Source organism: Dama dama, chromosome 14, assembly GCF_033118175.1.
Source record: "Dama dama isolate Ldn47 chromosome 14, ASM3311817v1, whole genome shotgun sequence".
Taxonomy (NCBI): domain Eukaryota; kingdom Metazoa; phylum Chordata; class Mammalia; order Artiodactyla; family Cervidae; genus Dama; species Dama dama.
The window spans coordinates 35,815,526-35,830,654 of NC_083694.1; the positions used below are offsets into that span (position 1 = coordinate 35,815,526).

Consider the following 15,129-nt stretch of genomic DNA (forward strand, 5'->3'; position numbering starts at 1 on the left):
TGCAATAGTAAGTGAGCTACTTAATAAAGTTCATCTAATTCTAATTATGTTTGCTTTCTGTACCTTCTCAATTCATACTGAATCAGATCTAATGAGGTTGATGAAACTGGAGTCCATTATACAGAGTGAAGTAAGCCAGAAAGAAAAACACCAATACAGTATACTAATGTATATATATGGAATTTAGAAAGATGGTAACAATAACCCTATATGCAAGACAGAAGAAGAGACATAGATGTATAGAACAGACTTTTGGACTCTGTGGGAGAAGGCGAGGGTGGGATGATCTGTGAGAATAGCATTGAAACATGTAGATTATCAATTGTGAAACAGATTGCCAGTCCAGGTTGGATGCATGAGACAAGTGCTCAGGGCTGGTGCACTGGGATGACCCAGAGGGATGGGATGGGGAGGGAGGTGGGAGCGGGGTTCAGGATGGGGAACACATGTAGATCCATGGCTGATTCATATCAATGTGTGGTAAAAACCACTACAATATTGTAAAGTAATTAGCCTCCAACTAATATAAATATTAGCCTCTTGAGAAACCCATATTAGCCTTTTGAGAAACCTATATTAGCCTCTTGAGAAACCTATATTAGCCTCTTGAGAAAACTATATGCAGGTCAGGAAGCAACAGTTAGAACTGGACATGGAACAACAGACTGGTTCCAAATAGGAAAAGCAGTATGTCAAGGCTGTATATTGTCACCCTGCTTATTTAACTTATATGCAGAGTACATCATGAGAAACACTGGGCTGGAAGAAGCACAAGCTGGAATCAAGATTGCTGGGAGAAATATCAATAACCTCAGATATTCAGATGACACCACCTTTATGGCAGAAAGTGAAGAGAAACTAAAAAGCCTCTTGAAAGTGAAAGAGGAGAGTGAAAAAGTTGGCTTAAAGCTCAGCATTCAGAAAACTAAGATCATGGCATCTGGTCCCATCACTTCATGGGAAGTAGGTGCAGAAACAGTGGAAACAGTGTCAGACTTTGTTTTTTTGGGCTCCAAAATCACTGCAGATGGTGAATCCAACCATGAAATTAAAAGACGCTTACTCCTTGGAAAGAAAGTTATGACCAACCTAGATAGCACATTAAAAAACAGAGACATTACATTGCCAACAAAGGTCCGTCTAGTCAAGGCTATGGTTTTTCCAGTGGTCATGTATGGATGTGAGAGTTGGACTGTGAAGAAAGCAGATTGCTGAAAAATTGACGCTTTTGAACTGTGGTGTTGGAGAAGACGCTCGAGAGTCCCTTGGACTGCAAGGAGATCCAACCAGTCCATCCTAAAAGAGATCAGTCCCGGGTGTTCATTGGAAGGACTGAGGCTGAAGCTGAAACTCCAGTACTTTGGCCACCTCATGCGAAGAGTTGACTCATTGGTAAAGACCCTGATGCTGGGAGGGATTGGGGGCAAGAGGAGAAGGGGACGACAGACAATGAGATGACTGGATGGCATCACCAACTCGATAGACATGAGTTTGAGTAAACTCCGGGAGTTGGTGATGGACAGGGAGGCCTGGCGTGCTGTGATTCATGGGGTCGCAAAAGGTCGGACATGACTGAGCGACTGAACTGAACTGAATATAAATAAATGGAAAAAAAAGAAAAAGAAAAATTACTATCATAAATTTAAAAAAAAGAAAAAAAGAAAAGATTGGAATTTGTAGGTAAGCTTAAACAGAGAAACAGAAAGAAGATCTGGTCAGCCAGAAGATACGATTAAGAGGCAAAGGAAAAGGCCTTGAAAGATTTAATGTCCATGTGGTTCTAAGCATGGTTCTATGAATAAGCCTTGCAGACAAAAGCATTTGGTACTAGGGTTCTAGAGAGCTGAGTGTGTCCATGTTCTGAGGGGCCAGGGCCCCATATTAAGAACACAAACGCAGAGAGAATGAGCAACAGAGTTCAGAACTCAGCACAGCTTGACAAAGTATCAAGAATATACCAACACAGAGGACTGCTTTTAAAATGAGCAACAGTAAGAATAATCTTGAAGAGTAGCAGGTATGTAGGGACAGGAACTTGGGAATTGGAGGCTGAGAAGCTGGGGTTCTAGTCACATCTGGTGAACTGATTAGACATGTGACATTTGGGGAAATGGCTTAGTTTTTAAATTTAACCTTCTAATTTTTAAGTTATGTAGATTTTTATTTAGTTAGCTTTTTATCTAGCTTTTTAAATTGATTTATTTACATATATGTTAATTTGAATATCGATACCAGTTTTAAAATATTCAATTATTCCTGGGCAAACAAGGTCACAAGGTGGGAAGGAGGAGTATGGGGTATAGAAGCTGATCAGTTCCTGACTTTGAGCTGAACAGATATTTATTTATTTATTTATTTTTTTATACATTTATCATAAATATTTTTTTTAATTTTTTTTAATTTTTATTAGTTGGAGGCTAATTACTTCACAACATTGCAGTGGGTTTTGTCATACATTGACATGAATCAGCCATGAAGTTACATATATTCCCCATCCCGATCCCCCCTCCCACCTCCCTCTCCACCTGATTCCTCTGGGTCAAAAAATCTTAATGGGATCATTTGGGAATGGGAATATCAGCTTGTTTGGGAATTGTCTGCAGTTTCTTTGCTCTATAAAGATGTAAAACCAAGACTGTTTCCCTCATTTGAGTCACACTGTTGAGCAGGAAATGAAAAGTGCATGATTCTCATGTTCAGGGGTGGGGGGTTGTGTTTGCAGCATTTTGATACTGATGTGGTATGCAGCCGGTGCTGAGTCAAGTGTGGTCCCTCATGTACTGAAGACAATCTTGTTGATACTGAAAGGAAAGCCTAGAGAAATGGAGAAAATAACAGAAAGAAAACATTTCTCTCTCAACGCTACGAATATGATGCCTGTGGCGGTAATTAACACAATGAGTAATTTCTGTATGTTGTCATTGTTTTCTTAATCATGAAAATTCCTATCTGCCCACAGACTCAGTCATACTTCCTTGACACAATTTGGCTCTCATTCATTCATTCATACACTCAGTGCACATCCATGGTCACAAAGCTTACCCTCTTGTAAGAGACACAGACAATGAACCAAAAAATATGTGTCATATGTCAGATGATACAAAGCTTAGAAGAGATATAAAGCAGGGTAGGAAAAAGAAGTGGCTGGGAGGGTTCGGTAAATTGCTCAGGGCAGGTCTCTCTACTGTAGTAATCTAATCAAAGACCTGAATTAGGTGAGGGAGTGATCCTTGCAGGTACCTGGGCATGACAGTCCTAGACAGAGAGAAGGGCAAAAGCCATGTAGTGATGGGAGTTTACCTGGTATGTTAGTGAAGCAAGGTCAAAACATCTGGAGAGAATTTTAAGTGAGGGTGAAAGTGTAGGAGATGGTATCGGAGAGGCAGCCACCAGTGAGGTCACATAGACTTGATAGAAACACGAAGGCCTAATCTCATCATGCCATCATTATATATCTCCCAAGCACCCACACTGGCACTCCTGAGAGTAAATTCAAGTCTTATAGAGATATAATAGGAAAAAATGGATAATGTTCCACCAACATGTTGTGGTGAGATGTGTTTCTCTGATATTGTAGGTTATTGCAGTGGTCAGGGCACCAAACAATTTGTTAGTGACCTGGTATGCCCCGCCCCCCTTAAATATTTCACTGTCCTGGATTGTTGAAGCAGTGGGAGGACCTGCGTTATCAACCACAGAGGCATGGAGCCTGGGGAGGTGTGTCCTCCTTGGGGATCAGCTTGCTTCCTGCCGGTTGGGCAGTCAGGCACTGTTGATAGTGCTTTGGGAGCCCATGGCCAGAAAATGCTTGGCACAGTTCCTGCTTCAGAATGGACTTAGTGACCGTTATTGAATGAATGAGTATACATGCTCGCTTCACGTTTCCTTCAAGGAAATTGGGGGAAGGGTTGCAGAGTCTCTCCCTTTCCACGTCCCTCATCACTGCTGACTGGGTTTAAAGGGAGGTGGTTACATTCTTGACACCTTTTCCTTTCCATTACAGGCATCCCAGGCCCTGTGCACATTACTGCCTCTTGGTCCTTACAAGAAAGCGGTGGCCCAGTTTTTCCCCCAGCTTCTGATGGCGCTCATGCTTCAACTCTTCTACAGCAGCAACCTGAGACTGATGACAGAAGACAGGCCTTTGTGAGATACTAGGGGTTGTTTCAGACTGAATAAGAAATGCGCTTCCAGCTGTCAAACATCTCTACTCCCTTGGGTTCCTTTGGAACTACATAATCCCATGTGCAGTATATTCATTTATTATAGTTTTCTCCCCCTTGAAGGGTAGGATGCCTTTGGAAAAGTAATTACCCTAAGTACCTCAAAGTAAGCTAGGACCTTCCCTGAATGTGTATGTAGTATAAAAAAAATAAAATAGAAAAACTCCCACAGAACACAGTTTATTCCTGCCACAAAGGGAGGCCACCACACAGAAAGAGTAGGGAGGAGCAGCAGGTCCAGAGCCTGACATGTACTAGCTCCGCCATTTACTCTGATAGTGATCTCTCAGGGTAAATTAGGTGTGAGGTGAAATAATATGCCCAAATGTGTTTTGTGAAAGGTAAAGTTGCTTTGTGGTAATGGGTGGGCTTATGATAGCATGCTACCATTCTGTCCAGGTATGTATGCATGCTAAGTCACTTCAGTCATGTCTGACTCTTTGCAACCCCATGGACTATATAGCCCACCAGGAAATTCTGTCCATGGGATTCTCCAGGCAAGAATACTGGAGTGGGTTGCCATGCCCTCCTCCAGGGGATCTTCCCAACTCAGGGATTGAACCCGCATCTCTTATGTCTCCTGCACTGGCAGCTGGGTTCTTTACCACTAGTGCCACCTGGGAAGCCTGTCATTCTGTCCACATAAGGTAAATTCAGCTTTTCTCTTTTGTCCAAGAGATTACAGTTAGCTTTGCTACTGTGCAGGGTAATCTGAACCCAACTGTCTGCTATTTGCCCTCGTCTAAGCCAGGCAGGACTCTCAAACACAATCTGTCCCATTAAGATATTAAGTATGCTAATATAATCCACTCTCTTTCAAGCAGACATACACCAAATCATCGCTAGTAGGTAAGAATGTATTCTATTTATTTAAAGCATCCAAAGAAGACAATCAATAGGCACCTTTAGCATGTCTTCACATCATTTAGCATCTTTTGCTAATAAGCTTTTAATAAACTAATATGCTGCTCTACTATTAATCCTAGATTTTACATGCTACAATTTCAGTTTCACCCTACATCCCACAGCCTGTTAATCAGGAGAGATGAAGACCATTTAGTGCTCTTTTCCTTTGAAGCATCCCCGTTCACAAAATCAGCATCCTGTCCATCGTAGAAAAGGCAGGTCACTTGTATTTAGATAGGTAACGGCTACTGGCAGGTGATGACTCTCCTCTTCTTTTGGCCCTTAGCTATGCCCGGGATGCCCTGAGAGTTCTGCTGAATTGTTCTGGACTTCAAGAGGTGGATACTGCTCTAAACAAAAAGAACTGCTGGAACCAGTTTTCGCAAGTACTGTTTCACCATCACGGAGTCTACCTTGTAGCCAAGTAAGAACAGGGGCTTTGAGAAATGTTCTGTCTCTTTCCCACCTGTTTCATCTTTCTTCAACTGAGCCATGTGGGAACACAGTCAGTATCCACTCCAAACTTCCAAATCTCTCTTAATGATCTGAACTGCCATTCAACTTCTACTTTTTCACTTATTTTTGAGGGGGGTTTATTTTTCCTTGCCTTGCTCTCGTACCTAAAGATACAGATACCAAATTATCCTTCCTCCACCCAACAAGTTTCCCTTTCAGATATGGAGAACTAGAGGGGAATCTGCTTCTTCCTTCCTCTGTTGTTAGCTGATTTCTGCTTTATAGACATCAGGTGGTTATAAATGTGCTCCCACTTAGAAGAGGTCTGATATAACCCTGTGCCCAATGAGACAGATAAATTTGGGAAAGTATGATAGAAAAGGGTTTTTCTTGTACCACAGTTCTTTTTCTAGCTAGTCCACCAGTGAATAGCAAGTTTCTGATTACAGGAATCAGATTTTCTGATCAAGAATCACGATACATGGCCTTGACAACTTGGCAGACCATTTGAAGTTGTGACTGACTCAGAAAGTACAGTGTATATGGTTTCTGGACTCTTGGTGCTTTTAAATCAACATTTTATTTACACATAGATTTTAAGAACATATCTTATTTTATATAAAACAAAAGGTGCTAACTTTCCATCCTACAGATAGAGTCATTCATTCGTCAGTACCCTAGTACATTTGTATCTTCTTACTCAAAGCATGGTCCACATACCAATAGCAATAGCATCACCTGGAAGTGAAATATGCAGAACCTCAAGGCCCTCTCCAAACCTACTAATCAGAAGCTGCATTTTAGCAAGATCCCTGATTGATCTGTATGCACATTCAAATTTGAGCATCAGAAAAAGACCCTGATGTTGGGAAAGACTGAGATCAGGAGGAGTAGGGGGCAACAGAGGATGAGATGGTTGGATGGTATCACCCACTCAATGGACATGAGTTTGAGCAAACTCCAGGAGATAGTGGAGGACAAAGGAGACTGTGCGCTATAGTCCATGGGGTTGCAAAAAGTCAGATGCAAAATAACATCTGAACAACAACACTTGTTGAAAAGTGAACACTTTAGTGCTTCTTTACCTGGAATCTTCAAATCGAAGCTCTGTTACATGATCCTTCTCAGTCCTGCCAATCTGATCTAGGCCAGCATGTTGGAATAACTGTGAGCCTGGTCACTGGCCCAAGTGTCTTATAGAGAATGGCTCAGTGAATCAGGGCTCACCACCTCTTCTCCTTAATAACCTAGGATATCTCCCAGGATAGTTTCTTAATTATATCATTCAAAGGAATGATTTGGTCTAAAACCACCAATGCAACCTGTGTGGCCATCTTTGATTGTCAAGATATTTATTTTGCATTATTTATTTTTTCTCCTTTTGATCAGGCATGGATGGGAGCTTACAGTAACATAGGGCAGTCTGTACTGTGACACGGGATAGGAGAAATGGGAAAGAGGAGTGATGTTAAGGACAGAGAGATTTTCAGTGATCCAGGTATATATAGCTCCCCAGAGTCTGCATAGAATTCATAATGGGGCTGCAGTTTACCTTGGATTAAGGGATATTTGAGAATATTCTTTTTATCTGCATGATACAAAATATAAGGCTAATGGTTCTCCCTTTTCTACCATTAGCATTTGCTGATGCAGAAAGTGTTTTTATCTTCTTTGCTAATTCAGTGCCTTATTCTCCTTTACAGAACTCTCAGTGAATATAAATTTCCACAGTTTCCAGAGACCTTGCATTATCTCTACAAACTCGCTGTAGAAGGTCCTAGAAGGTCAGAAGACAGTGTCATCACAATAACATTTCTCACTGAAGTGAGTTTCACTAGGAGACTGTGAATAACTGGGTTCTCATTTCCTTTCCTAATGCAAACTTAAATCAACACTCCAATGTTTTATCTCCCTCTCCAAATACTGATTCTTACCAAAAGTTAAGACAATAACAGATATCTGAAGCTGAGGGGGTAAGGTGAAGATAGATTTGGATTATGAGAAGGTTGTCCCTTTAGACTGTTCCAGAAGTTGGCCTTTGAAGGGGTGTGGATTGTGCAAACTAATTATTTTTGTAGCACTAATTCATATATCTCTGCATGCTTGTTAAAGTATTTGGATAACTGAGTTTACTAAAGGTGCTAGGTGACATCTGGATCTAAATGAGACTTCAGACTGCATGGAGGAAAAAAAAGAATGGACTAAATAACTGGGTAACATGAAGATATAGAATTCTATCACTTTGTACATGAGCATTACATCAAATATTGGAATGCCATAAAGAATTAAGTAAATTGAAGCTTTTTGCTTACAAAAAGCATGTAGAAAATTCTATAAAATGAAATTAACTAAATGAAATCTGCTGCTGCTGCTGCCGCTAAGTCGGTTCAGTCGTGTCCGACTCTGTGTGACCTCATAAACGACAGCCCACCAGGCTCCCCCGTCCCTGGGATCCTCCAGGCAAGAACACTGGAATGGGTTGCCATTTCCTTCTCCAATGCATGAAAGTGAAAAGTGAAAGTGAAGTCGCTGAGTTGTGCTCTTAGCGACCCCATGGACTGCAGGCTACCAGGGTCCTCCATCCATGGGATTTTCCCGGCGAGAGTACTGGAGTGAGGTGCCATTGCCTTCTCCAAATAAAATCTAATCTTCCCTAAAAGTAATATATAATATACAAGTTTCGATCTAAGGTATGATGCTAAATATTTCCCAAAGTTTGACATGATTTCAAACTTCATAGCAAAATAGTTAATAAACTACAAAGGCATACCCCTACACTATAGTATGTACTTCTAAAGCTTTCAGAAGGATACACGAATTAGTTTAACTTAACATTGCAATGGCAAATCACCTATTTTTTCAAACTTGCTTAATGCATTTGAATCTCTCATATTTTATTATGTGACTCATTATTTTTATTGTACTATCCTTTAATTATGTACAAATACCAAATTGGTCTAAACATAACATACAAAATCCCTCCCATACAATAATACAGTTAAAAGAAATTTATACCTACTATTCATTTTTAATTTCTATCTCAAATAAAGCAAATGAGTTCAGGTTTTTAACATAAATAGATGGATGAAGAGAAAGACGGGGGAGGGGTGAAGGATGGAGGGAGGGAGAAAAGAAATTTCTTAGCTCAGAAAGGCCTAGAAGTTGTGAGTACCTCTATTCCTCAGATTTTGGTTTCTAAATACCGTTTCCCACAAAAAGGAACAAGGGTTCCCTGTAGGAATGGTTGATTCCAGGGAATGTACACAATGAATCTGGAACACCCTGTTCTGTCAGACTTACTTAAAAAATGACAGAAAGGGTCAAAAGGACACAGAAGCCAGCTTGAAGGAGCATCCCTGGGAAAACCTATAACAATCTGATCATCAAAAGGATTGACAATAATAGTTTATAATCCTTTGAATAAAATAAGAATCCTTGAGCTTGAAAAAAATAAATAAAAAATAAACTTACAGACTACATAAAATTTATATAAGCATCATTAATATACCTGATAATGTTGAATGAAATCTAGTTGCCTCTCTCATCATGGATGTAATACTTATTTGATGTAATATTACATCATGGATGTGATATAATTGGAGAGTCACATGACTGTCCATCCAGGAAATCAGCAATGACCACACTCTTCCACTGCTTTCTCTGTTTAGAACTTCTGGGCAATTGTCAACTTTCCAGTTCAACTATGCAGCCCCTTGGCCTTTAGTTATTCTGAGCACACAATCTATGTATTTTACCTTATTTTGGTCTTCTCGGCCAGTGACACCTAAGATAGTATTACCAATGCCTATGCCATTTATTTATATTTGTTATTTCTAGTTTTCTACTAATGTAAATCTTTGTGCCTAAATTTTCTTTCTTTTGGTATTTTATTTTCTTATAATAGATTCCAAGAATTTGCAATAATAACTAAAGTGTATAAGTATTCTTGGGCTTCCCTGGTGTCTCAGTAGTAAAAAATCTGCCTGCCAATGCAAGAGACGCAGGTTTGATCTCTGGGTCAGGAAGAGCATCTGGAAAAGGAAATGGCAACTCAGTCCAGTATTCTTGCCTGGGAAATCCCATGAACAGAGGAGCCTGATGGGCTACAGTCCATCAGGTCAGAGAAGAGTCGGACACAACTTAGCGACATAAACGTTCTCAGGCTAGGGACGGTTTTCTGGAAGGCAGTGCATCAGTGCTCCCCACACAGTTCATGGGTGAACTCATTCCATAGCACTTCACCACCATGGACAAGCTCTCCAATGTGAGAGTGGATGTCCTATGGGTGATTTGATTTGTTCTTACCGTTAAAACTTTCAGAGAGGTTGAACATTTTTAAAATATTATTATTTATAAAGTTTCATATTATGAATATTCTGATCTTTATCCATTTAGCTACTATGACCTTAGTTTTTTTCTTAAGGAATTGTATGATTCTCTCTCTCTCTCTCTCTCTCTCACACACACACACCACAGATTTGTGGAGGATATCAAGTAACATATGAACATGGTACTTTAAACATCATTAGTAAGATAAATCACAAAGATTAAAAAAAAAAATCTGTAAAAAAATATTCCCCCCAAGAGGGTTTATTGATGTTATATGTGTTGATACCATAATTTTAAGATTATGCTATGCATTGACAGTGAAAGTGTTAGTCGCTTAGTCATGTCCAACTCTCTGCAACCCCATGGACTTTAGCAGGTCAGGCTCCTCTGTCCATGGGATTCTCCAGGCAAGAATACAGGAGTGGGTTTTTATGCCCTTCTCCAAGGGATATTCTGGACCCAGTGATTGAACCTGGGTCTCCTGGGCTTCCAAGGTGATGCTAGAGGTAAAGAACCTGTCTGTCAACACAGGAGACGTAAGAGACACGGGTTCGATCTTCAATCGGGAAGATCCCCTAGAGTAGGGCACAGCAACCTACTCCAGTATTCTTGCCTGGAGAATCCCACAGACTGAGGAGCCTGGTGGGCTACAGTCCATGGGGCCACAAAGAGTCAGACACAACTGAAGTGACTTATCACACACATGCTCCTGCCCTGCAGGCAGATTCTTTACCATCTGAGCACCAGGGAAGCCCATGGTATGCATTACATGGTAGAAAATGAATGAGTAAACATATAACTGCTATTAGGCACCAAGGTTTTCCAGGTAAGAGAAAGAGGAGGCAGCATAAAAGTATAAAAAGTTAACATAAATGCTATTATCCTATATGTAAAAATTTCTTTCATCATATCTATATGTATGAAATTTTCTTTCATCATATGTATATAACAAAGCATGTATTTCCTATTATATCTGCTACTTCTCCTTCCCTCTATGAGCCCAGAAATACATGTGAAGTAAAAGCATGTGTATGTATTTAGAGTTTTGGTGTGATTTGTATTTGTTTTACTAAAAATGTCTTGATTTTTATTACTGAAGCAAAAAAAAAAATCCATCTATTAACTTAACTGTTTTCTTTTAGCTTCTCAATAATTTCTTCAAGGACCCATTCCCAGAAAAATTTTTGGTTCTCTTCAGAAACTGGGTCAATGACCCCGATCCTGCAGTTTGCAAATTGAGCCTTCAGAAAATTGCCAGTATGGCACCAGTTATCAATGAGGTATGTGTGTATGTGATTTGTGTCTGCCAGCACTCAAAGTTACGATCTGAGATTTGATATAACTCAACCGTTACAGACAAAACACTGATTATTTTTAGTTTATACATCCCTAAAACAATATCAAAGTCAAATATTTTATCAATAAGGAAACCGAGTTGAGTTGAAAGGATGTGTTGTCAATAGGTTTTATCATCTTATTTATATCTTCCCAGAAGATTATTCACTACACTCAGGACTTATCAAAACTGCCCACATAAACACTCTTGTTGCAGTCTAAACCACATGTCCGTAAGTTATTTTTCATTTCAACAAACACACATGAATACACATTAATTCCTACCTCAGAGCATTTGTTCAAGTTTTTTCTTCCTTTATACTACTTTCCTCCTTCACCCATTCACATTTTTCTTATTTTTCAATGATTATCTCAAGTCAAATTTCACTGAATATTCTGCTTTCTAGCAGCCTGATCCCTTTCAGAGCCACACCAACTATAAGCACTTGCTTATATAATATTTATATTTATGGCTCTCTACCTGTGACTCTGAAACTAACAGCATCAGCGTCTCTCAGAAACTTGTTAAAAATGCACATTGTCAGGCCCTATCACAAGCCTACAGAATCAGAAATCCTAGAGGTTGCGTCCACCAACCTATGACTTCAAAATTCCTCCAGGTGATCCTCAGTTCAGTTCAGTTCAGTCACTCAGTCGGGTCTGATTCTCTGCAAACCCATAGACTGCAGCATGCCAGGCTTCTCTGTCCATCACCAACTCCCAGAGTTGCTCAAACTCACATCTATCGAGTTGGTGATGCCATCCAACCAACTCACCCTCTGTCGTCCCCTTCTCCTCCTGCCTTCTATCTTTCCCAGCATCAGGGTCTGTTCCAATAAGTCAGTTCTTCACATCAGGTGGCCAAAGTATTGGAGTTTCAGCTTCAGCATTAGTCCTTCCAGTGAATATTTAGGACTGATTTCCTGTAGGATGGACTAGTTTCATCTCCTTGCAGTCCAAGGGACTCTCAGGAGTCTTTTCCAACATCACAGGTCAAAAGCATCAATTCTTCGGCACTCAGCTTTCTTTATGGTTCAACTCTCACATCCATACATGACTACTGGAAAAACCATAGCTTTGACTAGATGGAACTTTGTTGGCAAAGTAATGTCTCTGCTTTTTAATATGCTGTTTAGGTTGGTCATAGCTTTTCTTCCAAGGAGTAAGCGTCTTTTAATTTCATGACTGCAATAACCATCTGCAGTGATTTTGGAGACCCCCAAAAATAAAGTCTGTCACTGTTTCCATTATTTCCCTGTCTATTTGCCATGAAGTGATGGGACCAGATGCCATGATCTTAGTTTTCTGAATGTTGAGTTTTAATCCAACTTTTTAACTCTCCTCTCTCACTTTCATCAAGAGGCTCTTTAGTTCCTCTTTGCTTTCTGCCATAAGGGTGGTGTCATCTATGTATCTGAGGTTATTGATATTTTTCCCTGCAGTCTTGATTCCAGCTTTTGCTTCATCCAACCCAGCATTTTGCATGATGTACTCTGCATATAAGTTAAATAAGCAGGGTGACAACATACATCCTTGATGTATTCCTTTCCCAATTTTGAACCAGTCCGTTGTTCCATGTCTGGTTCTAACTGTTGCTTCTTGACCTGCATACACATTTCTCAGGAGGCAGGTGAGGTGGTCTGATATTTCCATCTCTTGAAGAATTTTCCACAGTTTGTTATGATCCACACAGTCAAAGGTTTTAGCCAGGTGATTCTAATATAGGCTAAACTGGAGAACTACTGTCCTATATCGTTTCCCAATGAGTCATGTAAATACTACTTGCCTTCCCAGAAGAGTACATCAAAGCAATCCCTAAGAAAGGCAATCCCAAAGAAAGCTCAAACTACCACACAATTGCACTCATCTCACATGCTAGTAAAGTAATGCTCAAAATTCTCCAAGCCTGGCTTCAGCAATATGTGAACTGAGAACTTCCAGATGCTCAAGCTGGTTTTAGAAAAGGCAGAGGAACCAGAGATCAAATTGCCAATATCTGCTGGATCATTGAAAAAGCAAGAGAGTTCCAGAAAAACATCTATTTCTGCTTTATTGACTACACCAAAACTTTCGACTGTGTGGATCACAATAAACTGTGGAAAATTCTGAAGGAGATAGGAATACCAGACCACCTGACCTGCCTCTTGAGAAATCTGTATGCAGGTCAGGAAGCAACAACTAGAACTGGACATGGAAAAACAGACTGGTTCCAAATAGGAAAAGGAGTACGTCAATGCTGTATATTGTCACCCTGCTTATTTAACTTATATGCAGAATACATCATGAGAAACACTGGGCTGGAAGAAGCACAAGCTGGAATCAAGATTGCTGGGAGAAATATCAATAACCTCAGATATGCAGATGACACCACCCTTATGGCAGAAAGTGAAGAGGAGCTAAAAAGCCTCTTGATGAAAGTGAAAGAGGAGAGTGAAAAAGTTGGCTTAAAGCTCAACATTCAGAAAACTAAGATCATGGCATCTGGTCCCATCACCTCATGGGAAATAGATCGGGAGACAGTGGAAACAGTGTCAGACTTTATTTTTTGGGGTTCCAAAATCACTGCAGATGATGACTGCAGCCATGAAATTAAAAGATGCTTACTCCTTGGAAGGAAAGTTATGACCAACCTAGATAGCACATTAAAAAACAGAGACATTACATTGACAACAAAGGTCCGTCTGGTCAAGGCTATGGTTTTTCCAGTAGTCATGTGTGGATGTGAGAGTTGGACTGTGAAGAAAGCTGAGTGCTAAAAAATTGATGCTTTTGAACTGTGGTGTTGGAGAAGACTCTTGAGAGTCCCTTGGACTGCAAGGAGATCCAACCAGTCCATCCTAAAGGAGATCAGTCCTGGGTGTTCATTGGAAGGACTGATGCTGAAGCTGAAACTCCAGTACTTTGGCCATCTCATGCGAAGAGTTGACTCATTGGTAAAGACCCTGATGCTGGGAGGGATTGGGGGCAGGAGGAGAAGGGGACAACAGAGGATGAGATGGCTGTATGGCATCACCGACTCGATGGGCATGAGTTTGAGTAAACTCCGGGAGTTTGTGATGGACAGGGAGGCCTGGCGTGCTGCGATTCATGGGGTCGCAAAGGGTCGGACACAACTGAGCAACTGAACTGAACTCAAGTTTTATAATTCACTTGCAAATTCCAAAGTACCTTGCACAATGCTGAGACTATAGATATTCCATAAATTGTTACTGACTTAATAATAAATTTAATAAATCCTAGTATATCTATTAAGCACAGTCTCTGAAAACTTAAAGACAGTCAGTGGGCACTCATTTTGCATTTAAAATGAAGTGAGTCATAGTTTATTTCCTTTAGATAAATCATAGGAGTCAATAGTATGAACTGTGAATAGAAAGTTATTTATTGCCCTGTCTAGTGCTCTGACCAAGAGAGACACAGTAGAAAGTGATCTGGATTGATGTTTCACCCACCATCTACTAGTAAGGACTCAGTTTTCCTGCATGACACAAGTGTCTTCTGGCTATTACTTTGGCAAATAGTATTTATTTCTTTTACTTCTTTTCTTTCCAGCCTTTCTCTCTCTTTTTTGATGTTTTCTTTTCATGTTTTAATGGCAGGATATTCTGCATGTCTCTGATCTGCAATTGAGGCCCACTACTTAGCTCAGGAGCTCAGTGGCTCTCATGTCCAAACAGGTCATTGTCATCTAGCTTAGATGTTAGTACTGCCAGTGGCATGTTGGTATATATTTATTAAACAATCAACTTTGTGAAAATAAGACCACTTATTCCCTGGTGTAAATACTCCCACCATTGCTGATTTCAATCTATCAAAGGGACATCAGTAAACATGGATCTGGGCAGAGATGCACAGTAGCACATTATTAGTTAATATTTCC

General features: G+C 40.2%; 1 protein-coding gene across 1 annotated transcript in view; it reads left to right on the forward strand.

Moving 5' to 3' along the window:
- The window catches only part of MROH9 (maestro heat like repeat family member 9), a 135,165-nt gene that overhangs the window by 101,266 nt on the left and 18,770 nt on the right, over positions 1–15,129 (forward strand). Inside the window, exons 11-15 of the mRNA XM_061159770.1 lie at positions 2,723–2,885; positions 4,004–4,146; positions 5,416–5,553; positions 7,289–7,409; positions 11,057–11,194. Coding sequence (XP_061015753.1) covers positions 2,723–2,885; positions 4,004–4,146; positions 5,416–5,553; positions 7,289–7,409; positions 11,057–11,194 — 703 coding nt within the window. The remainder of the gene's footprint in view (positions 1–2,722; positions 2,886–4,003; positions 4,147–5,415; positions 5,554–7,288; positions 7,410–11,056; positions 11,195–15,129) is intronic.